The following is a 24921-nucleotide window of genomic DNA, read 5'->3' as shown; positions in this document are numbered from 1 at the left end:
GTGGACAGCACAGTGAGGTCACCAGGAAAAGGGGTGAGAGGAGAGACAGGCCTGGAGAGAGGAAATGAGGAGACAAGGCTTCAGGAGGCGGGGGGGGGGGGTTGAGAACGTCCTAGAAGGTTCTATGCGGTGCAGGATGAAATCTAATCTGTGCACCTTCTGATGTCCACCCCAGAGAACTGACCTCATGTCTTCTCCTCCTTAGACCTGGCTGCAGCTCGTGGATTTCCTGAGTAGATCAGGGAGAAGTGAGCCTCCTAGGTTTGACTTTGCAACAGTTTGTCTTGCTGGGTAACAAAGTACCCCAATTAAACATCTTAGCAATACTGTCCCCATTTCATAGGTAAGGAATTTGGGAGCAGCCTCGCTTTTTTTTCATTTGGTTGGTTGGTTGGTTGGTTTTTTGCGGTTCAGTATCTCTCCTGAGTTTGCAGAGCAAGGGTTGATAGGGCTGCAGTCATGTGCAGGCTTGATGGGGACTGAAGAATGCATATCCAGGGCTGCAGGATGTAAACTCAATGTTGCTACATCCAGACCACTCAGAGATATTTTCATGTTTGCGTGGTGGAGCACACTTGAATCCGATTACTTAGGAGGCTGAGACAGAAGGATTTCAGGTTCACGGTCAGCCTCAGCAACTTGCTGAAGCCCTCCCCAACTTAGTGAGATCCTGATTCAAAATACAAGAAGGAAACTGGGTGCGGTGGTACACGCCTGTAATCCCAGCTCTTGGGAGGCTGAGACAGGAGGATCGCACAGGTTCAAAGCCAGCCTCAGCTACTGAGTGAGGCTTTTTTTTTTTTTTTTTTTTTTTTGGTGGTACTGGGGGTGGAACCCAGAGGCTTTCTACCTCCGGGCTATACTCCCAGACCTTTTTTATATTTTATTTGGAAACAGGGTCTCACTAAGTTACTGAAAGCCTCACTAAATAGCTGAGGCTGGCTTCGAACCTGTGCAATCCTCCTGTCTCAGCCTCCCAAGCACTGGGATTACAAGCGTGCGCCACCACGCCCGGCTCTGAGTGAGGCTCTCAGCAACTTAGTGAGACCCTTTTTTGGCACACGCCTGTAATCCCAGCTCTTGGGAGGCTGAGACAGGAGGATCGCACAGGTTCAAATCCAGCCTCAGCTACTGAGTGAGGCTCTCAGCAACTTAGTGAGACCCTGTTTCCAAATAAGGTATAAAATAGCTCTGGGAGTATAGCCTGGAGGTAGAAAGCCTCTGAGTTCCACCCCTAGTACTAAAATCATCATCATCATCATCATCATCATCATCATCATCATCAAGAATTGGGCAATTGAACTAAACACTTCACAAAAGATAAGATACAGATGGCTAATAAAAGCCCCTCCCCAAAGCTCAATATCACTAGCCATCAAGGAGTTGCAAATGAAAACTACACTGAAATTTCTTTTAACCCCAATCAGAATGGCAATAATTAAGAGGTCAGCCTGGCTGTGGACAGCACGGTGAGGTCACCAGGTAAAGAGGTGAAAGGAGAGACAGACCTGGAGAGAGGAAATGAGGAAACAAGGCTTCAGGAGGCACTGGGGGCAGGGAGAGAAAGCTTGAGAATTTTCTAGAAGGTTCTATGCGGTGCAGGATGAGATCTGATCTGTGCACCTTCTGATGTCCACCCAAGAGAACTGACCCCATGTTTTCTCTTTAGTCCTGGCTGCAGCTCAGGGACTTCCTGAGAAGGTCAGGGAGACTTGAGCCTTCTGAGTGGTCCTTGCAAGTTTCTCTTGCTGGGTAACAACGTACCCTGATTGAGCCTCTTAGCAACACCATCTCCATTTCATGGGTAAGAAATTTGGCAGCAGTCTGGCTGGTGTTTTTCCTGGTTCAGTATCTCTCCTGAGTTTGCAGTAGAAGGGTTGATAGGGCTCCAGTCATGTACAGGCCTGACCTGGACTGGAGAATTCGCATCTGTGGCCGCCGGCAGGAGGCCTCTCCAGGGCAGCAGGCTCTGCCCAGAGGGAGTGTCCGGGGGGTGAGGGGGGAATGGCCATTAGCTACACTGTCCTGTGTGGCCTCACCCTGGCCCAGGCACGCCATGCCTTCTTCTACATTCCAATCGTCACACGGATCAACCCTGGCTCCAGGTGGGAGGGAACCACAGAAGTACAGGGAGACAAGGTCCTGGGAGGGGCTGCCACAGTCCTGCGACCCCAGCCTCCCTGACCCTCCTGGGCTCTCTCCTTCACACCCCTGATGTAGGGGGTCCCCAGGAGCCGACCTACGCTCAACTGGACCACTGAGCCCACACACAGAGGTCCTAACCTGTGTCTCCACGATGCATGGAACTCACTGTGGGGTTCAGCACATACACATCCATTGCCAGACATTGACCCCAAGCAAACCTGGCTCCTGTTCCTGGGGACACAGCCAGTTTTTTTTGTTTTGTTTTGTTTGTTTGTTTGTTTGTTTGTTTGTTTGTTTTGGTGGTACTGGGGTTCCTGGAAGCCCTTCTACTTCCGGGCTACACTACCCAGACCTATTTTTACATTTTTATTTGGAAACAGGGTCTCCTAAGCCAGCGCGCGGCTGGCTTCGAACCTGCGCGATCCTCCTGTCTCTGCCTCCCAAGCACAGGGTTTACAAGCGTGCGCCACCACGCCCGGCGACAGCAAGTTTTGAATGGAAAAGCCTCAAGGGACACTGGGATGGCCTCCCCTTGAGATCGCTGAGGATGACAGCTGGGCCTGGAGGGCTCCCATTGGTATCTAGGAGATTTGTTAACCAACCAGATCCCTTCAGGGTCCACCAGCTCCCTAGAAAGACTGTAGCAGCTGCTTCCACAGACCCAGCCACAGTTCCCTGACTGTTCTCAGAGACCCAGTCAGTGCCCTGACTGCTTCCAGAGACTCAGCCACAATCCTCTGACAGTTTCCAAACACCCAACCAGGATTTCACAGACTATGCTGTCTGGGTGCCTCAAGATCTCTCCTGGGAATCCTTCCTGACCCAGAGCCTTTGATGATCTGCTCAGTGGACACCAAAGGGCTTTCTAGATTCCACTGCTGACCCCAAGACCAGGCTGTGCTCCTGAAGCTGACTGCTGAGACCCATCCCAGGTCAGGCTTTACTTGGTGCATCAACAGCCCTGCTATGCCACCCATGGGGGTCCTGGGGACACAGGCTGCTGCGCCCAGACCTGCTCAGAGCTGAGTGGGGGTGATGGAGTCCTAAAGGGTTGCCGGTGTGCCCTGTTGACTTTAAAAATGTGTCCAGTTGACCAGGATTGCACACACTGGAGGCGTACACTTGAACACTTGATAAGCGAATTCACTGTGTAGCGACTACAGGAGTCAGTTCAGTCCACCAGCACTGAAGTGATTACCTCTGGATCTGCAGTTGAGCCAGTGTTTCCTGATGGAGTGTGTGGGTCAATGGAGGAGCGAGGGACCTGGGGAGGTGCCACCAGGTGAAGGACAAGCTGCTCACTCACCCATGGACACACACACAAAGACACATCAAAAACACAGGTGCATGCACTTGCACGTATGCACATTGACACACTTGCACAGGCACACACACTCACTCCCCAGCAAGCTCCGTGTCCCCTGTGGAATCGGACCTTTCACTCTCGACCCCACTTCCTGCAACAGACCTTCTCTTCCCACAGATCAAAATAGAAATTACTCTTCCCTCCAGCAAGGGGCAAGAGCATCTGGTGTGATTAGTTTGTGTGCCTGTCCCAAAAAAATACAGAATCTAGCCCCAAGAGTGTCAATTGCAAAGGAGAACTGCAAATGTAACCACAACCCAAGACATGGCACTGTATCTGTAAAAAATATGAAGTTGTTATTTGTTCATTTTAAAATACTTTATATAAGCCGGGTGTGGTGGCACATGCTTCTAATCCCCACTCTTGGGAGGCAGAGACAGGAGGATCGCACAGGTTCAAAGCCAGCTGCACGCGCTGGCTTAGGAGAACCTCTTTCCAAATAAAAATATTAAAATAGGTCTGGGAGTGTAGCCTGGAGGTAGAAGGGCTTCCAGGAACCCCAGTACTACCAAAAAAAAAAAAAAAAACAATTAAAAATACTCTATAAAAAATTCCAGCCCCTGCCCAAGAAGCAAAAAAGCCTTCATGCCTACTGCAGAGTGGGTTTTTAAAACATTGTTGCATAGCAGGGCATGGTACACACATGTGTGATCCTGGTTCTTGGGAGGGTGAGGCAGGACGATCTGGGTTCGCAGCCAGCCTCAGCTACTTAGTGAGGCCCTCCAAAACATAGTGAGAACCTGATGCAAAATAAAAGATAAAACATTGGGCTGAGGTATAGCTCAGAGGTAGAATGCCCCTGGGTTAAATCTCTAGCACCACAAACATATATAAATAAATAAATAAATAAATAAATAAATAAAATGATTGGGGATAAGGTAGACTGTCCCTGAGTTCCATCCCCAGTAACAGAAGAAGAAGAAGAAGAAGAAGAAGAAGAAGAAGAAGAAGAAGAAGAAGAAGAAGAGGAGGAGGAGGAGGAGGAGGAGGAGGAGGAGGAGGAGGAGGAGGAGGAGGAGGAGGAGGAGGAGGAGAGGAGGAGAGGAGAGGCGGTGGCGAGGTGTGGTGCAAGCTTGTAAATCCCAGTACTTGGGAGGCTGAGGCTGGAAGATTGCAGGTTCCCAGCCAGCCTCCGCAACTTGTGAAGCCCTCGGCAACTTAATGAAAGCCTGTTTCAAAATAAATAATAAAAATAGGCCTGGGGGAGGTGTAGCTCGAAGGTAGAACGCCCCTGGGTTCAATCCCCAGTAACGACAAGAAAAAAAAGTGTTCATACACAAGTCATTTGCTTTTCTATAAAACAGTGATAAACAGGGATATATGAAAATAAAAGCATTGATGCCTGTTCCTTGTGTGGCTTCTGAACTCTGAGTAAGTGAGTGCATTGACATGATGAAATTGACCATAAAACACCACAAATGAGGATTTTTTAATGAAAAAGTGACTTTTTTAGAGACAGACCTGAGGTGCCCCAGAAGATTGCTGTTTCATACAACACGGCATTAATACACAGAGAGTATACAATGAACACAGAAGGGTTTGAGGCTGCAGAGAGAGGGTTGGCCATCACTCTGCATTTGGCACCTGTCAGGCTGGAACCTGATCTTAGCTCCTTTGCTCTGTTCCTAGAGACAAGCTCCACCCTCTCGGCTGCAAGGACGGCATCTCATTGATGCACGCTGTGGAAGGTGCTCACTAAAACGAGGCAGTGCTCCACGAAGGTGGTGGAGCTGAGCATGAGCTGCACAGAGCCAGGACCCAGCCCGGCCCCTGGATGGACTCAGGTCCTGGAGGTGAGGGGAGAGGAGGGGCCGTCAGCAGGGGTCCAAGCAGGGCTGAGGAATAGCCGCACAGGACCAGGGGATAGCAGCAAGTGCGACAGGGGTGGCTCAGCTCCAAACCCAGCTGGTTCCTGCACAGAGCTTTGTGCCCTGGACATGCTCAGAACACAGTTCCCCGTGCATGCCTGGGTTTTCTTCCAGGACATCCTGAATAATTAGATTCATCAAGTCTCTGATTGATGTCCTGTTCTCTTTCCTTTTCACATCCTGGCCCCATCGCAGGTCCTTCTCTGACTGTGCAGAGCCTGAAAGAGCAGAATCCCAAGGACCACCAGGACCGAGCCAGCCATGCCCAGCCGGATGAGATTCTCCACGGTGTAATCCTGGGGCTGTGAGGCTGCAAATTGTGGACACAGAGGTCAGAGGTCAGGGCAGACCCAAATCCCCCAGGATCCCTGCATGTCCACCCAGGGCACCTGCTCCCTGCACAGGACTTCACTGTGTCCAGCCCATCACTAAGGAGTCTCCCTGGTCCCCTGTCCAGGGTCTGAGCTGCTTGTGATGGGCTGCTTGTCTCAGATGCTCCAAAGAACCACAGACCAGGAGTAGGAGGGGTGAAGCGTTGAAGAGACCCGAGCCTTTGCCCTGGCTCCAGGTCCTCCTGTCCTGTTCTCATGACATGGCTTCATGCAGATCCTGCAGGAGCCTGTCCCTGCTGGGGCAGCTCCCTCTGTCTCCTTGGTGGATCCGCAGCCTCTCTATGCTCTGTGAGCTCAGAACTTGTGTCTGAGTCACGTTGGAGCCACGTTTAGCTGAGACCCAAGAGCTCAGGATCAGAGAGAACAATGGTCTCCAAGTCCAGAAACTCGTTTGTGCTGTGTGCTCCCTGCTCAGTCTTGGACAGAGGACCAGGCAAGCTAATTCCTGGAGATGAGATCCCCCTGATTGAGCAGCTGAGGACTCAAGTCCAGGACTGAGGGGTTAAACCTCAGGGCTCCTGAGGGTCAGGAGCACAAGGGGTGAATGTCTGCACTGCCCCACCCTGTTCATATAGTCAGAAACAGCTGCAATGCAATACTACACACATAGACATACACAAATAAATATGGATATATTCTGAATGGTGGTAAAGTCAGTGATGTATAAAACAGCAGTTCTACTTCTTGAAGTGTAAACCTATGTAGAATAAACAATAAAAACATGTAAAAGCATACCATTATTATGAATATGTTTGAATTAAAGTTGAAGTAAACATATGTAAATATATAATGCATATAATAAGAGATGCATATTTACATGTTCATATTATAAGAAATAAGTGCATAACTGCATATATACATATACTTGAAGCAAGAGATTTGGTGTGCAATTTGGGAATTAAGAAGAGAATTTCATCTTATTTGGTTAGATGTAAAGTGTGTGTGTGTGTGTGTGTGTGTGTGTGTGTGTGTGTGTGTGGTACTTGGGGTGGAACCCAGGGGCTTTTCTACCTCCAGGCTATACTCCCAGACCTATTTTATACTTTATTTGAAAACAGAGTTTCACTAAGTAGCTGAGGCTGTTTTTGAACCTGTGCGATCCTCCTGTCTCAGCCTCCCAAGCCCGGGGATTACAAGCATGTGTCACCATGCCTGGCTAGATATAAATTTTATCAGTAAGTCACAAGAAATTGAAAAGCAATTGGAAGGAAGAGAATCCTAAGTTAGTATAAAATAAAATTCATACACTCAAACCAGCTGCTCTCCTATACTTATTATTTCAAAACACAGGAATCAGCCGGGCATGGTGGCGCACGCTTGTAATCCCAGCATTCGAGAGGCTGAAACCGGAGTATCGCGGTTCACAGACAGCCTCAGCTACTTAGTGAGACCCTCTGCAACTCAGTGAGACCCTGTTTCAAAATAAAGAATAAAAGCCGGGCATGGTGTCGCACGCTTGTAATCCCCGCTTGGGAGGCGGAGACAGGAGGATCGCACAGGTTTGAAGCCAGCCACACTGGCTTAAGAGACCCAAATAAAATAAAAATATTTTTATTTTCCAAATAAAAATATAAAAAATAGGTCTGAGAGTGTAGCTCGGAAGTAGAAGGGCTTCCAGGAACCCTAATACCACCAAAAAAATAAAATTAAATTAAAAAATAAAGAATAAAAATAGGCCAGGGTATGTGGCGCGGAGGTCAAATGCCCCTGGGTTCCATCCCCAGACCCGCAAAACAAACAAACAATCAAAACACAGGCATCAGAAATCTTACTAGCAAATTATTAAAATAGTTAATATGAATGTACTGTATTTTACAAACAAAATTGAAAATATTTCTAAATATTATCTATAAACCTCAATGTTAAATACCTTGGATAAAAATCTTGATACCAAGAAAAATATTATTCTGTATAATTCCTGTATACATGTAATCTAGTCCCTGGAATATAGGAGTAGAATTATTTACATTTAAACCCTAAATCCCAATATCTCACCCTTAGTTCCCATTTTTAAATGTTTTCTGGAAAGAAACTATACACAAGTGTAACCCAAAAGTCAGAAAAGAACACATTGAAGTGTACTGGGAATTAGCAGGGCGCTGGTCTCCTGCCGCAGGTGCACAGCCCTCCTTAATCCAGGTGAGCACTGAGCACAGAGGCAGCCAGGTGAGTGGTACCCAGGGCCTGGGATGCTTCTCTCTAAGTCAGCGTATGTTTTGATGCCCAGCCACAATCTTATGATGAGGCTTGACTCAAAACTGTGGTTCTCCTGTCTCAGCCTCCAAAGACCTAGGATTATAAGCACGGGCCACCATGCCTGGCTTGATATTCTTATTTTGTTTTTGTTTTAGTTTTCTTTCTTTTTTGGTACTGGGGATGAAACCCAGGAGCATTCGACCTCTGAGTCACACCTCCAGCCCTATTTTTTATTCTTTATTTTGAAACAGGGTCTCACTGACTTGTGGAGGACCTCACTAAGTAGCTGAGGCTGTCCACGAACCACGATCCTCCGGTCTCAGCCTCCCAAATGCTGGGATTACAAGCGTGCGCCACCACGCCTGGCTTGATATGTTCTTTATATAATATATTCTTATAAAAATCTAAATACCATTGATTTTCAGCATTGTTAGGACACTGGTATAAAGGAGTGTGTCCTTTTACTAGCCATGCTAGGGATCGAACTCAGGGACCTTTTAAGGAGCACACTTAGGGCTTTGTCTTTCTTTGTTTGCTGTCCGTTTGTATGTTTTGGTGGTGGGACTGGAAATTGAACTCAGGGGCTTCTTTTTTTTTATTTTTATTTTTGGTGATACTGGGGATGGAATCCAGGGGCCTTCTACCTCTGGGCTACACTCCCAGACCTATTTTATATATTTTTATATATAAAATATATTTAAATATATTTTTATATTTATTATTATTAATATATTATATATGTTATTTATATATTTTATATTTTAAATATATTTTTTATATTTGAAAACAGGGTCACTTAAGCTAGCTGAAACTGGCTTTGAACCTGCGTGATCCTCCTGTCTCAGCCTCCCAAGCCCGGGGATTACAAGTGTTCGCCACCACGCTGGGCTTTTTTTTTTTTTTCTTTATGGTACTTGGGATGGAACCCAGGGGCATTCTACCTCTGAGCTACACCCCCAGCCCTATTTTTTAGTCTTTATTTTGGAACAAAGTCTCACTGGTTGCAAATGGCCTCACTAAGTAGCTGAGGCTGACTGTGAAACACGATTCTCCTGTCTCCACCTCCCAAATGAGGTGACCAAAGGTTCAGGTGCCTTCCCAGTCCTTGGGCAGGAATGACAGATGGATGGGGAATGAAGCTGCTTAAGTGAGCGCCTGTGTGTGCAGGGCCCGAGCTGGGTCTTTTCCTCCTCACCTCCTACCCCACAGGTGTACAGCAAGGGATGCCACCCACCCAGTTACAGACTAGGAAACTGAGGCTCAGACAAGGGGTCACTTCTGAGTCCCCAGCAGGAAGTAGCAGGGCTGGGGATCAACCCAGTGAGGAGATAGAAAGGAAATAGGCAGATAGGGAAAAGGCCTTGGTAGAAAAAAGTTAATTTCCTGAGTTTCCTGAGGAGGACAAATGCCTGAAACTCCAAAGGCTCAGAGATAAGAAGGCCAGAGCTTCACAAAGCCATCTGTTTACTAATCAACAAACCCAGGAGACAGCACAGAGCAAGTGGACACTCCTACTGAATGAAAGGAGACCCTTCAAAGGACTTGCAAATGCCCTATGCAAATTCTCCTTGGAATCCCAAAAGTCACCCTAACCAAAACGGACTTGCAAGCGGTCAGGCTTTGGCCAGTCGGATGGCAAAGGGGGACTTTCCCGCTTGGGACCCCCTCCCCTTTGGGGGAGCTGTCCTCTCTCTCTCTCTCTCTCTCTCTCTCTCTCTCTCTCTCTCTCTCTCTCTTGCAGGTCTTGTTGGCCCTGAGAGAAGGCAGAGTGCATCTGAGGGCACGTGGCTCGGGTGACTCTCGAGTAGTGACCTGAAGGCCTCTGCTGGACATCATGGCTGGCCAGGACATCATGGCTGGCCAGGCCCCTAAGGGTGACCTGTACCTCTTTTCTGGCAGATCGCGTGGACTATGGGAGAAAGTAGTTTGCAACTGATGGGCACTTGGGGCGACACTCGGGTAGTGGACCCCGGAGTTCCGACCACCCATAAGGGGCGTTCGGCCACTTTTCTCTATTCCCTTCTGGCAGATCGTGCGTACTCCAGAAGAAAGCAGCCTGCACCTGAAGGCAATTCGGCTTGGGCTACTCTCAAGTATTGTCCTGAACGCAGCTGCTGGACCCAGAGTTCCAGCCCCTTTGGGGGTGTTCAGCCACCCTTGCCCTCATTCCCTGCTGCTTCCAATAAACCTTTTACTCCCCTTCCTGAGGTCTGCGGGTGTCATTCTTCGCTCACCGTAGACAAGAACTCACTGGGTTTTCTCTCAAAAAAACCCCGTTTCACCAGGAGTCTGACTTCAGCCTCTTTCATCCTCCAGAGCTGAGCCCTGAGCTGCAGGGAAACATCAGGAAGCCCCTGACTGGTCCTTTGCAACCTCCCCTGCACAATGTCTCCAACACTGGGCAGAGGAGACAGGCCTGATGCAGATTCAGGCCCTGGAGGCTTCCCTGGGAGGCCTCTTCTCCCAGGAGGTCAAGCCAAGGTCAGCACTGAGAGCAACCAGAAGGTCTGTGCAGGGCCTCTCCTGTACACTTGGAGAAACTGAGGCCCAGAGGGAGGGACATGACTAAGGCAGCAGCTGCATGGGAGGCTGCACCCACCTCACACTCAGCCCTGCCCCCAACCCAACTACAGCCCTACACTCACAACTTAGGGGTCTTGACTCCATAGGGGTGAGGGCTAAGGCTGGGTTCCCTGATGGCCAGGACAGTCAGCTACTGCTTCCTCCAGGCTGGGCCCCAACATGTCGCTCTGCCTGACCCCTCCCTACGCAGCTCAGCTCTGAGCCCCTGGGAACCTGGGGTCCCTGCCCACATCTCTCCCTGAATGCCAGGCCTGTGGATACAAGCCCAGCTGAGGCTGTAACAGACTTAGATGGATGAGTGTGTGTCCAGGCAGCCTGAGGTCACTGGATTCTCTGGACAGAGACCTTGAGCCTCATCAAGTTTGGAAATAGACTCTGAAGTTGGGGGCTGAGACCCAAGAGGATCGTGAAAATGAGGACCAGAAGAGGGTGAGAGGCTGGGCTGCCCTGGGACCCCTGTCTCTGCTCACTCTCCTGCCTCTGCCCTGTGGCCTCCCAGTGACCTCTCTGCTGCCCACCTGGCCTGTTCTTCATGCCAGTGATGGGGTGGGGTGCACACATCATAGAGGACTGTGCTGACCCTGCCCCTCACAGGGAGAATCCCCCTCTGGCTGAGCCTCCCCAGTGCTCCCTGGACACCCCTGGAGGGCAGGGGAGCCAGGGCTCAGGCCTGCTTCCTCCACCCCTGCCCCTCCCCTGCTGCCTGCAGGTCTCTGTCTCCCACACCTGGGTCTGGCTCAGACCCCAGGCTCCCATCCTTCCTCTCACCTGGGGCTGTCCTGGGGACAAGCTGCCCACACCCTGCTTGGTGCAGAATTGTGGGAAGAAAAGACTTGCCCTTCTTACCTGAGACCTGGAGCTCCAGCGGGTCACTGGGGTGCGACCAAACCTGGGGTTTGTCCCCATGATAGCCGTAGCATCTGTATGTCTGTCTGTGGATTGGGGTCATGGGGCCCACAGGGAACAGGGCCTGGACATATCTATTGAGTTGTGGTTTTGAATCCAGGGTCTGGAAGAGCTTGTGTTCTTCTCCTTCAGTCAGAATGAACCTGTCAAATCCATGCAATGAGCCACACTGCAGAGTCACATTCTCTCCTGAGGCCACCACAGGGCTGGGCAGGGCTGAGAGGCTGGGTTTGCTGTAGGCTCCTAGGAGAGGAGGAGGCAGCGAGTTAAATGGACTCTCACCTACCATGGTACCCCCAGGGCTGGCACTGAGAGGGGACACCCTGAGAGCAGACCCCTCCCTGAGGGCAGAGCCTTGGGCTGGGGTCCCCAAGTGTCCTCTCACCTGTCACCACCAGTTCCAGAGGGTCACTGGGCTCTGACCACCCAGCAGGGCTATGATAATAACAGTGATATCGCCCTGCGTGGCGCTCTGTCACAGAGGTGATGGAGAACTTGGCCTTGTTCCCGGGCTTTAGCCGAGTCTGTGATTCCCGGGGTGATGGGCTTCCCTCTTCAGACAGATGGTACATCTGGGCCTCCAGGGGCCCCTCACACCACATGGTCACTGTGCTCCCCAGGGTGATCACAGAGCCGGGCTCAGCCCAGAGCCGGGGTTTGGGGAGGGTCCCTGCAAGGAAGTAGCAGGGGAGGTGGGTCAGCTCTGAACAGGGGCATCGTGAAGGTCACACGTGGGGATGACACAGAAGCAGGTCCCTGAAAAGCAGAAGGGCTGCAGGAGCCACGTGAAGACCCGTCTCTGTTCTGGACCCTCCGGCTTCCCATTCACCGTCTCCCTCATTTTGACATCTGGTCTCAGGGCCTCCTGCTCTTGGCCCCAGTGGGCTCAGGAGTCCTGCTTCCCCTCACCCCATGGGACACCCAGGCTCTCCCGGAACATGTGTCAGGTCATATGTCACTCAGGGAAAGTTTGGGGCCTCCTCACCTGGAACCAAGACCTGTAGGGGGTCACTGGATTCTGACCACACTTGGGGGAAATTCCTGGAATAGCCATAACATCTGAACGTCCAACTGCAACTGGGGGTCACAGGGCCCACATGGAACAGGGCCTGGACCCCACTTTGGGGGTCTTGCTGTGAGTCCAGTGTCCAGCAGAGCTTGTGTTCTCTTTCCTCAGTCAGAACAAACCTGTCAAATCCCAGCCATGATGTACACTGCAGGGTCACATTCCTGCCAGAGGCCCCCACAGGGCTGGGCAGAGCTGAGAGGCTGGGTTTACTGGAGGCTCCTAGGAGAGGAGGAAGCAGTGAGTTATATGAGCTCACAGCTCCCATGTTACCCCCAGGACTGGCTGTGAGAGGGGACACCCTGAGAGCAGACCTCCTCCCTGAGGGCAGAGCCTGGGGTTGAGGTCCCTAAGTGTCCTCTCACCTGTCATCACCAGCTCCAGGCGGTCACTGGGCTCTGACCACCCTGCAGGGCTGTGATAGGAACAGTGATATCGCCCTGCATGGTGCTCTGTCATGGACAGGATGGAGAACTTGGCCTTGTTCCCGGCATCCAGTGGGATCTGTCTGTCCCAGGGCTCAGTCTTTTCTTCTCTACGCAGATGGTACTCCAGGGCCCCCAGGGTCCCCTCACACCAGATGGTCACTTGCTTCCCATAGGCGATCACAGAACTTGGCTCAGCCCAGAGTCTGGGCTTGGGGAGGGTCCCTGCAATGAGATTAGAGGCTGAGTCCCAAGACCTTCCCCCTCAGACCCCAGCTCTCAGCCCAGGACCCTCCAGGCCTCCCCAGCATCAGCCCATCACCCTACTGCCCACAGTAGCCCCTTACCCGAGTGAGGGGCAGGGACCTGGGACACTGGGGACACACTCACCTGCCTGCACTGGGGTCCTGGAGCTCACACTCAGCCCTGGAAGAGAGTTTCCTGTCAGAGGTTTGCCCCGGGGCCTGGGAAGCTCCTGTCCTTACCTGAGCAATGGAGCCTGGGGTGTCCTGCTGGACCAGAGCCTGGCTGTGGAGTTGAGCCCCCCAGAACAGGGTGTTCCCTCCCCTCCCCTCCCCAGGTCTCACCGAGGCAGAGCAGGGTCATGAGGGTGGTGGTCATGGCGTGCCCTCCCAGTGGTCTGGTGTGCAGAGGGTGTAGGCCACTGTGCTGGCCCGGAAGGACAGACAAACAGGTTATGGCCACTAGGAGGCTGGGTTCTCCTAGTCATGTGGTTATCACATCAGCAGCCACATAGGAAGGGGAAATATTCCCCAGGAGCCTCTCATTTCCCCAGGCTGGTGGCTGAGATGGACTCAACCTCTTTGCAGACCCTTCACATGAATGTGGTTCCTCACACCTCACTTTCTATCTATCTGCCTGTCTGTCCTGAATGTTGACCAAGACTAAGTGGCAAATGCACCTGGTACTTCCTGAGCGGCTCCTTCCAGGTGAGGAGATACAGGCCAACCCTTCCTCTCAGAGCCTCCCCGTGGGTCCCTCTCTTCCTCCACCCTGTCCATCTGCACAGCACTGTGTGGTCCCTGCCATGGCCAGTCATCAGCCCTTGGTGGAAGCCTTTTCTATTTAATGCTAGCTTCTCTTTTCCTGCCCACATTGTCTTCAGCATCAGTGAAGCGGGGTTTCTTGAGAAGAAACACAGTGTTTCCTTACTGGATTCTTGTCTGCGGTGAGCGAAGAATGACACCTGCAGACGTCAGGAAGGGAATAAAAGGTTTATTGGAAACAGCAGGGAATAGGGAAAAGTGGCCCAACACCCTTAAGGGCTGTTGGGACTATGATGTCTAGCAGCTGCCTTCAGGACAATACTTGAGGGTATCCCAGGCCAAATGCCTTCAGTTGCAAACTGCTTTCTCCCAAAGTCCATGCGATCTGCCAGAAAATAAGTGCAGGTCACCCCTAGGGGCCCTGGTCAGCCTTGATGTCCAGCAGAGGCCTTCAGGTCACTACCCGAGTGTAGCCCGGGCCAAGTGCCTTCAATTGCACCCCACCTTCTCTCAAAGTTAATGCAACCTGCGAGAGAGAGAGAGAGAAAAGCTCCCCAAAGGGGAGGGGTTCTCAGAGTGGGTAACCGTCCTGGTGACTGGTCTAAGGGTTTATATATCTCTACAAGTCTTCTATTACTTGGAGTCTGGGAAGCAGTTCTTAAAATTTGCATAGGGTATTTGCATGTCCTTTGAGGGGTCTCCTTTCAGTAAAGGTGTCAGACTTGCTCCAGTGATGTTTCCTGGGTTTGTTGATTAGTAAACTGATGGTTTTGTGAAGCTTTGGTCATTCTTATCTCTGAACCTTGGAAGAGCTGGTCTCTTTTAAGAGCCTTGGAAGTTAATTAGTATTCGTTGCCCCTCAGAAAATTAAGCTTTTCTACCCAGGCCTCTTCCCTACCTGCCTACTTCTCTTCTACCTCCTCATCAGCATCTAGTCTCAGCCTCAGCTTCCTCATTTGGAGGCTGTTGTCCTGTACCTCAGTCCCCAGAATCGTAGGTCAGTGGTGCCTGAGACACAAGAGGCTGAGCCATGGTTAATTTCCCAACCCCAGTAAACATGGCTCCGGAAGCCGGGCGTGGTGGCGCACACTTGTAATCCCAGGATTTGGGAGGCTGAGACAGAAGCATCGCGGTTCTGGGATAGCCACAGCTACTTAGTGAGGCCCTTTGCAACTCAGCAAGACCCTGTTTCAAAATAAAGAATAAAAAATAGAGCTGTGGGTGTAGCTTGGAGGTAGAATGCCCCTGGTTTCCAACCTCAGTACTGCAAAAAACAAACAAAAACATGGCGGTGAGATGTGAGAGGCTCATGGTGTTAGATAATGTATGTGCCCACTGCAGGTCCCTGAAGATGGGCATGATGCTGCCTGCCTGTAATCCCAGTATGTGAGATGCTTAGTCAGGAGGATCAAGGTTCGAGGTCAGCCTCAGTAACTTAATAAGACCAACAACTTCCCAAGATCCTGTTTCAAAATTTAAAAAATTAAATAAAGGGCCTGAGTATGTATCTTGGTGGCAGAATGTCCCTGGGTTCAATCTCTAGCACTAAAGGACAAAAAGAAATAAAAGAAAAAAATGATTCAAGCAGGCAGAAAATTGAGTTAGAAATAGAGCCTGAGTGATCATCTGGGCTCAGAGAGGGCGGGTCAGGGCCCCTCACCTGAGACCCTGAGCTCCCTCAGCCACCTCCCGCCTGGGATGCTCTGGGAGCTCAGCTCATGGCAGCCTGTCTGGGGCTCTGAACAGCGTTAAAGATCTGGCTTCCTCCCCAGAGACCTGGAGCTCCAGGGGTCGCTGGGTAACGACCACACGTGGGGGCTATTCCAGTAATAGACATAGTATGTGAACATCCACCTGTGGCCGGAGGTCTCGGGGCCCACAGGGAACAGGGCTGGACCCATCCATTGGGTTGTCTCTCTGAGTCCTGGGCCCAGGAGAACTGTGTTTTTCTCCCTTGATCAGAATGAACCTGTCATGTCTCTGCCTTGAGCCACACTGGAGGGCCACATTCCCCCTGAGGCCACCACAGGGCTGGGCAGAGCTGAAAGGCTGCGTGGGCACAGTCTCCAAGGACAGGAGGAGGCAGGTGTTAAATGGACTCACCCCCCACATCATCCCCAGGGCTGGCTGCAAGAGGGGGCACCTGAGGATAGACCCCCATCCTAAGGGTGGGGCTGGGACCCCAAGTTTCCTGTTACCTGCCCCCACTAGCTCCAGGGGTCACTGTGCTCTGACCAGCCAGCGGGGCTGTAATAGTGACAGCGATATCGCCCTGCGGCGCTCTGTCATGGATGATGGAGAAGTTGGCCTTGTTCCTGGGCTCCAGTGCGGTCTCTTTGAATAATGGTGTTGGACTTCCTTCCTTATTCAGACAGCATTCCTCCTTCCCTAATATCTCTGGACACCACATGGTCACTGGCCTCCACAAGGTGATCAAAGAGCCTGGCTCAGCCCAGAGGGTGGGCGTGGGGAGGGTGCCTGCAATTGATCCCAGGCAAGATCCCAGGACCTTCCCCCCTTAGACCTCAGCTCAGCCCTTGGCCCCTCCCCATAGACCACCCTGAGCCCAGGCCACTGTTCTCTGTCTAAGACCTTAGGGTCTGAGCCAGCACAGGGGTTAGATCCTAGAAGACTCAGCTGCAGCTCCTGCGGACTTTGTGCCAGACTCAGCCCTGGAAGAGAGCCAGTGTGAGGGGTTTGCATCCCGGTACGGGGGCTTCATGTTTTCCATTTGGGCTGCTTGAGCCTCACGTTCCTCCTCACCCAGCCTGTGCCCCTCTACCTGGCTCTGCTTTCCCCACAGAGGAGCTCAGGAGGCTCCAGGCCCCACGGAGACATCTCAGCCCAGAGGTGAGGTCCATTGGGTTGCAAGACTCTTCCTGCTTGGCTGAACCCCACTCCACCAGGACAGGACCCAGCAGGGATATGTACATGCAAGTACAACAGAGAGTAGGGACTGTAGTGTGTGTGTGTGTGTGTGTGTGTGTGTGTGTGTGTGTGTGTGTGTGAGTGTGAGTGTGTGTGTGTGTTACTAGAGGTGGAACCCAGGGGCTTTCTACCCCGGGCTATACTCCCAGATCTGTTTTTCTATTTTATTTAGAAACAGGGTCTCACTAAGTTGCTGAGAGCCTCTCACTCAGTAGCTGAGGCTGGCTTCAAACCTGCGCGATCCTCCTGTCTCAGCCTCCCAAGTGCGAAAATTACAAGTGTGCGCCACCACGCCCGGCGAGAATAGGGACTTTAGAGGTGTTAGGGGTAAGAAAGAAGGGACCAGTCTCAGTAAGTCAAGAACACTAGAGGAAAAGTATAACGATTTAATGATGGAAGCCTTCTCTACAAAGACCACCCAGACACCTCCCCATATCCAAACCCTGTCACTCCTCCAGATTGCCACTAGACATTGCCCACACCGACCCCTCTGGTTTTCTTCTAGGACCTCCTGGTTCTTCAGATTCATCTCAAGCCTCTGAAAGGAGGCCTGTTTTTTCTCCTGTTCATCTCCTGGCCCCATCACAGGTCCATCTCTTAGCAGTGCAGAGCCTAAAATAGCAGAATCCTGAGGACCATCAGACCCAAGCCAGCTGTAACCATCTGGATGGGTTTCTTCACCTTATAATCCTGAGTTGTGAGCCTGAGAATTGGGGAGGCAGAGGTCAGAAGTCAGGGGAGACCCAAATGTCCCCAGGATTCCTGCATGTCCACCCAGGGAACCTGCTCCCTGGACAGGACTTCACTGTGTCCAGCCCATCACTGAGGAGTCTCCCTGGTCCCCTGTCCAGGGTCTGAGCTGCTTGTGATGGGCTGATGGTCTCAGTTGCTCCTGAGAACCACAGACCAGGAGTAGGAAGTGAGAATGGTTGAAGAAACCAAGCTTTTTTTCTCTTCAAGGGGGCAGCATCCAGAGGGACTCAGAAAAGTCCAGCCAGGTTCCTCACCTGTGGTCAGGATGTCCGGGGGCTCACGGGAGCCGACCACTCGCAGGAGAGGTGCGTCCACCACAGCATCTGTACAGCCCCCGTGGGAGCTGCTCACACGGCCCATTAAGAGTCGGCTTGCGAGAGCCCAGCCCGGGGCTGCCGGCAAGGGCGCTGGGGGAGGTCACATCCCTTTCTTGTACAGAGTGAATCAGTCATAGCTGAGGTCAGAGTGACACAGCAGGGTGCGGTTCTCTCCAGGGGCCAGGACAGGGCCCCGCGGGGTCAGGAGGGAGGGATCCCTGGACACCCCTGGAAAGCAGAGGAGCCAGGGCTCAGGGCTGCTTCCTCCACCCCTTGCCCCTCCCCTGCTGCCTGCAGGTCTCTGTTTCCCAACCTGGGTCTGGCTCAGAGCCCAGGCTCCCATCCTTCCTCTCATCTGGGGCTGTCCTGGGGAGAAGCTGCCCACACCCTGCTTGATGCCCAGGATTGTGTGAGGAAAAGACGGGGTTTCCTTACCTGAGACCTGGAGCTCCAGGGGTCACTGGGGCCTGACCACACCTGGGGCTTGCTTTCATCACAGGTGTGGCAGCTGAACATCCATCTGTGGATGGGGCCATAGCTGAGGTGGACAGATTCTCCCCAGACTCACCTAGACCGGAGCAGGCAGACATGACAAAGATTGGGACAGTCAGTGATTCAACTTGGGTCTTGGCAAGTGTAGGCGAGTCAATGGGCAGAATAGTAGCAGGTGAGCGTGATGCGTGAGGGTCCTGGGGCCACAGGTGAATTGGGAGCTTGAAGGGTGCGGTGTCCTCAGCCAGAGAGTTGGAGCTGCTCTGAGAACTGGACACCCTCAGGGCATCCCAGGTCAGGTCCACAGGGTCTCATGCACCATGGATTTTGTTGGGTAGGGGTCCTAGGGATTGAACTCTGGGGGTTTTGACCTCTGAACTATACCCCCTGCCCTATTTATTTTATTTATTTTATTTTTGCTGGAGATTGAACCCAGAGGAATTCTACCTCTGAGCAACAACACTGACCCCATTTTATTTTATAATTTTATTTTATTTTTTATGGTACTGGGGATTGAACCCAGGAGCAGTCTACCTCTAGGCTATTCTTCCAGCCCTATTTAATTTTTTATTTCGAATCAGAGTCTTGCTAAGTTGCGAGGGCTGGCCTTAAACCTACGATTACAGGAGTGTGCCATCATGTCCAGCCCCATGTTATTTTTTTATTTGGAAACAGGGTCTTGGTAAGTTGTTGAGAACCTTGGTTAGGTGCTGAGGCTGGCTTTGAACCTTATATCTTCCTATTTTTAACCTTGCAAGTATTGGGATCTACAGTTCATGCACCACCATGCCTGCCTTATTTCCTCCTCCTCTTCTTCTTCTTCTTCTTCTTCTTCTTCTTCTTCTTCTTCTTCTTCTTCTTCTTCTTCTTCTTTTTGTAGTCTGTAAGTTTGGGGTTTTTGTGTCTAACATAATGACATAAATGTTTGGGAGAAATTACCAGCAAAGTTTCCTGAACTAGCACTTCAATAGAGGAAACATATTTAGTTACAGAATCATTGTGTAAGAGGTGATTCATATATTTATGCATGTATATTTGTACTGAGATTGAACAGGGGACATTCTACCTCTAAACTACACCCCTAGCTCTATTTTATTTTTTATTTTGAAGCAGTTTTGCTCAGTGCTGTGACTGGCCTCGAACTTGTGATCCTCCTGTCTCAGCCTTTCAGGTATTGGGATGACAGTTGTGCACCACCATGCCTGGTGCTTCAAATTTGTTACTTGTTTTCATGTCCACTTAGGAAGTGTGTATGTGGGGACTTGCTGTTTTATCTACATCTTTTAATATGTTGCCCTAAAATTGTACATGTGTCCTGTTTTGTTTTGTTTTGTTTTTTGCAGCACTGGGGATTTTACCCAGGGACATTCTATCTCTGAGCTACACCCCCCAGCCCCATTTTTTATTCTTTATTTTGAAACAGGATCTTACTGAGTTGTAAAGGGCCTCACTAAGTAGCTGAGGCTGTCCGCGAACCCCAATCCTCCTGTCTCAGCCTCCCAAATGCTGGGATTATAAGGGTGCGCCACCACGCCCAGCTTGTGTTATCTTTTTCAAATATGTGCAGAATCTGTCATGCTGTCTGTTACCTCTTTGTGTGTGTGTGTACGTGTGTGTGTTACTGGGGATTGAACCTTGAACCCAGGGTCATTCTACCTCTAAGCTACATCCCAGTCCTTTTTATTTTTCATTTATTTATTTATTTATTTATTTGTTTATTTTTGTGGTACTTGGGGTGGAACTCTACCTCGAGCTATGCCCCTGACCTATTTTCTATTTTATTTGGAAACAGGGCCTCACTGAGTTGCAAAGGGCCTCACTAAGTAGCTGAGGCTGACTTCAAACCTGTGTGATCCTCCTGTGTCAGCCTCCCAAGTACTGGGATTACAAGCGTGTGCCACCACGCCCAGCTTTCCTTTTTATTTTTAAAATTCTTTTATTCTATTTTTTTTTTAAGTGCTGGGGCTTGCACCCAGGGACAATAATTTTTATTTTAAAACAGGATCTTGCTAGGTTGATGAGAGTCTCATTACTTGCTGAGGCTGTCCTCAAACCTGTGATTGTCTTGTTTTAGTCTCCCAAGTGCTAGGAGTACAGGTGTGGCCACAGTGCCTGGCTTACGTTTTAGTGCTTGAAAGAGGGTCTCACTAGGTTGCTGAGAGTCTCAATACATTATTGAGGCTGTCCTTGAACCTGTGGTCCTCTTTTCTGAGCCTCCCAAGTACTGGGATTACAGGCATGTGTCGACACACCTGGCTGCCTGTGACCTTCTTCCTAATATTAGATGTACCAAGTATTTTGTTGTTGTTTTTGTCGTCAGTAGTTAGTCTTATTATTCTTTTTCTGTTAACCCTCTTTTTTCTGTTTTGTGGTTTTGGGGGTTGAACCAAAATCCCAAATCTCTCTCTGAGCCATACCTCCAGCCACATTTTTTTATTCTTTTTTGAAACAGGTTCTCCCTAACTTGCCTCACTATGTAGCTGAGGTTGGCCACGAACATGTGATCTTCCTGTCTCAGCCTCCCAAGTACTGGGATTACAGACACGTGCCACCATGCCGGCCTGTTTACCTTCTTTTGAAATACTTTGCTTTTCATTTTCTAAATTCTTGTTACCATATCTTAATTTACTGCTGTGTGTGTGGGTGTGTGTTTTAGTGGAGATTTAAACCCAGGGGTGTTCTACCTCCAACCTATACCCGCAGCCCTTTTTATTTTTAGTTTAAAACAGAAACAAGGACTTTTTTTACTATGTTCCTGAGTCTTGCTAAGTTGTTGAGGCTGGTCTTGAACCTGTGATCCTCTTGTTTCAGCCTCCCAAATAGTTCAGTGATTTATTTATTTATTTGGTGGTACTACAGATTGAAATCAGGGGCTTTCTACTTCCAAACTACACTCTGAGCCCTTTTAATTTGAAACAGGGTCATAAGTTGCTGAGGCTGACCTCAAACCTGCAATCCTCCTGTTTCAGCCTCTCAAGTAATTGGGATTACAGGTGTGTGTTTAGTTCACTGGGTTTTTTTCCTTTTATTTTTTTTTCTTTTGTGGTACTGGAGATATAACCCAGGGACATTCTACCTCTGAGCTATACCTCCAGCCCTATTATATTTTTTTATTTGGAAACAGGGTCTCATTAAGTTGCAGAGGTCCTCACTAATTTGCTAAGGCTGGCAGGAACCTATGGTCCTCCTGTTTATTTTTTATTAGGGAAAGGACCTCTCTAAGTTTCAGAGAGCCTCACTAAGTTGCTGAGCCAGGCGGTGAACCTGTGATCCTTCTGTCTCAGCTTCTCAAGTACTGGATTACAAGGCCCACCTCCCCAGACCTTATCGTTCAATTTATTTTAATTTTTTTTTTTTTTGGTGGTACTGGGGGTGGAACCCAGAGGCTTTCTACCTTCGGGCTATACTCCCAGACCCATTTTTATATTTTAGTTGGAAACAGGGTCTCACTAAGTTGCTGAGAGCCTCACTAAGTAGCCGAGGCTGGCTTTGAACCTGCGCGATCCTCCTGTCTCAGCCTCCCAAGTGCGAGGATTACAAGGCCCACCTCCGCAGACCTTATCGTTCAATTTAAAACAGGCACTCTCTTCTGTTTGTTGCTCATTAAACTCATTGATTGTGGAGAAATATCTTGCTTTATTTTCAAAACTTAGGGACATTGATTCCAGAAGTTTCTGGAATATCTGGATGTTTCTGTCAAGTATCCCAGCCGGCTTAGGGTCATAGGTCCATGTCCATTAGGACAGCTCGTGGGGAGTGAAGGCCAGAGCATCTCAGGCTCCTCTCAGAGCCTTGAGATGAATCTGAAGACCCAGTAGGTCCTGGAAGAAAACTAGAGGCATCGGTGTGGGTAGTGTCTGGTGGCATGTGGAGGAGTGGCAGGGTTTGGATATGTGGAGATGTCTGGGGTGGTCTCCGTAGAGAAGGCTTCCACCATTAAATTGTTGTACTTTTCCTCCAGTGTTCTTGACTTACTTAGACTGGTCCCCTCTTTCTTACCCTAGCACCTCTAAAGTCCCTAGTCTCTCCTGTACTTGATAGGTCGGGTTCCCCCATGTGACCTCGCAGTGGGGACAGGAGGCGGAACCCTGAAAGCTAGAAGCGGAGATATCACGCGAATCCAGGTGCCGCGAGACCCGAGGAATCGAAGACCTCAGGCACTGTGAGACCCCAGGCATCGCGAGGCAGATCCCAGGCATCTTGAGGCTCCAGATGTCGCAAGAGAATCTGCGTTCCCACGCTTAGCCTCACCCCCCAACCCCCCCCCCATTAAAACCCAGCACTTCTGCTCCGCCAGGTGTGACTCAGCTGGCCAACCAGGACTATGCAAGGGACTCTCCAGGCGTGGCTTGTTGGTCCTCCTAATAAAGCAGCAGTCTGATAACCCAGTTGGTGTTTTTACCTCCCTCTTTAACTTCATTCAGTACTTGCGCACACATATCCTGCTGTTTGCCATCACTACATTCCTTAATGAATGCTCTTGATTCTCTACTTCTTCAGCTGAACAAAGAATCTGGTTTACAGAAGAGAAGCTGGGTGTGGTGGCGCACGCATGTAATCTCCGCACTTGGGAGGCTGAGACAGGAGGATCACACGGGTTCGAAGCCAGTCTCAGATGCTTAGTGAGGCTCTCAGCAACTTAGTGAGACCCTGTTTCCAAATAAAATATAAAAATGGGTCTGGGAGTATAGCCCGGAGGTAGAAAGCCTCTGGGTTCCATCCCCAGTACCACAAAAAAAAAAATTTTTTTTAATTTGTTCCATTAAAACTATTCCCAAGGCTCAGAACCCTCCACCTGTGGTCCTGAGTGGAAGTTTCATTAATACCTTCACCCCCAGCCCTGTGTTTGCAACTCACAGGATGTACAGTTGCTGTGTCTCCCAGACCCACGACCCCTTTCCATGCTCGCCACACTGGGATGCCCTGGAAAACCTGGTCACAGCTAAGGAAATCTAGAGCCCCCTTGTCCAGCCCCTGTCCAGAGGGTTCAACCAGGAGTCCAGGTCCCCATGAAGCCAACAGGGAGCCTGGTGAGAAATTAGACATTGTCCTTGGAAGAGGGAACATTGGGGTCAGACTCTGGGGCTATACTGGAGGTTCAGGACATTCTACTCACTAAACTCAAGAAGCATCAATTTCCTGGACAAAGACGCCCCCTCTCCAGCAGAGGATAAGGTGCTCTCACAAAGAACAAGGACTCTCTTGTTCTCTGAAGGGGGCCTGTTGCAGAGGACCTGCTCCATGCAGGGTCTGCCCCATCACACTCCCTTCCTCTCTCCAGAATCCTCCCCCTCCCCACTCCCAGTCATCCGTGGGCAGGAGCAGCAAGATGCTTCCGAGCAGGATCTGGTCTTGGCACCTGCACTAGGCCTGACCCAAGCTCTGCCGCCTCCACCTCCGTCCTGAGGAAGTGCCCTTGAGGGGGAGGAGAGGCCGGGGCACAGCTTCGCTCTGGGGACACAGGGTTTGCTGTCCACACTCAGCCCTCTGCTGCTCCGTATTGTTTCTTTGATTTGCACAACTGTTAGCACTTGTGGAACTTTTTGCACAGATTGGAAGACGAAGAAAGGAACTGATCAGGTTTAGAGACTTGGGGAGAGTGGAGCGATTACAAATGGCAGGTGCCAGGACATACTATCTCAACACAAGTTGTCAACAAATGGACTCACTGGACTTTGCCTGCACAGAATGCTGAGGCTGCTCACAGGACACAGGGCCTTCGCCTCCCACCCTTCCCTCTGAGCTCGCTCTGGTCACTTGTGTTTGAGGGAAGCAGGGCTGTGAAGAGAAACAAGGGAGCGTGTTCAGCGCCTTAGGCAGACCTGGGGGTTTTTCTGGGGCTAAGATGGACGCTATGAACCCGGCCACATGCCAAGGGCTTGGTCACCAGCTGTGGCCCTGGGGGAGGTGGTGGGTCCTTAGGAGGAAAGGCCTAGGGGAAGGAAGGTCACCGCGGCATGCCTTGAAGGGGTGTGGACCCTGGCTGACCTCTGTCTTGGTTTCCTGTCAGTGATGAGGTGAGAACTTGGATCCTCCTTCTGTATCCGCCATGGTGAGCTGCCTCCGCACCACCAGAGCACCAGGGCCCAGCCTCCTCACTGCAACCTCTGCAGCTCTGAGCCAGATTTAGTGTTCCTCCTCCAAATGGATCCATTTGAGCTGTTGTGTCAGGGATGCAGAGCTCACGAGCACAACAGCTCTTGGACATCAGCAAGCGCCTCCGTGGTCCAGGCTGGTCCCCAGGAGCAGAGCTCCGCACAGCAGGGAGGCGGTCTGGCCCAGGGCACTGCTGGAAGCTCCCTGTGCCCTGATCCCTCATGCCTCCTTGAGGTCTCGATGGCTCTTCCTTCATTCAGGACCCAGGGGACATTTGTGGCTCCCAGGGATCTTGGGGAAATTGCTGCACTCTGAGCTTTAGAGAAGCCCTGCAGCCCTTCTCCTCGAATCCAAAACAGGGCTCACTTTTAGCCCTGGCCA

General features: G+C 50.7%; 1 protein-coding gene across 1 annotated transcript; it reads right to left on the bottom strand.

The window, feature by feature from the left end:
- Positions 1-5552: 5552 nt before the first annotated feature.
- On the bottom strand, positions 5553-13568 carry LOC308268612 (leukocyte immunoglobulin-like receptor subfamily A member 5; the record flags this gene model as incomplete). The annotated part of the gene is made up of 8 exons (XM_080703722.1): positions 5553-5689; positions 11397-11699; positions 11842-12126; positions 12186-12321; positions 12442-12533; positions 12888-13172; positions 13338-13373; positions 13535-13568. 8 exons carry the CDS (start codon positions 13566-13568, stop codon positions 5553-5555), a joined length of 1308 nt encoding a protein of 435 aa, XP_080559848.1.
- Positions 13569-24921: the final 11353 nt, after the last annotated feature.

Source organism: Muscardinus avellanarius (genome assembly GCF_963383645.1).
Source record: "Muscardinus avellanarius genome assembly, chromosome: 10".
Taxonomy (NCBI): domain Eukaryota; kingdom Metazoa; phylum Chordata; class Mammalia; order Rodentia; family Gliridae; genus Muscardinus; species Muscardinus avellanarius.
The sequence above is the reverse complement of the archived record's forward strand: the minus strand, read 5'-3'. Positions and strand labels throughout refer to the sequence as shown.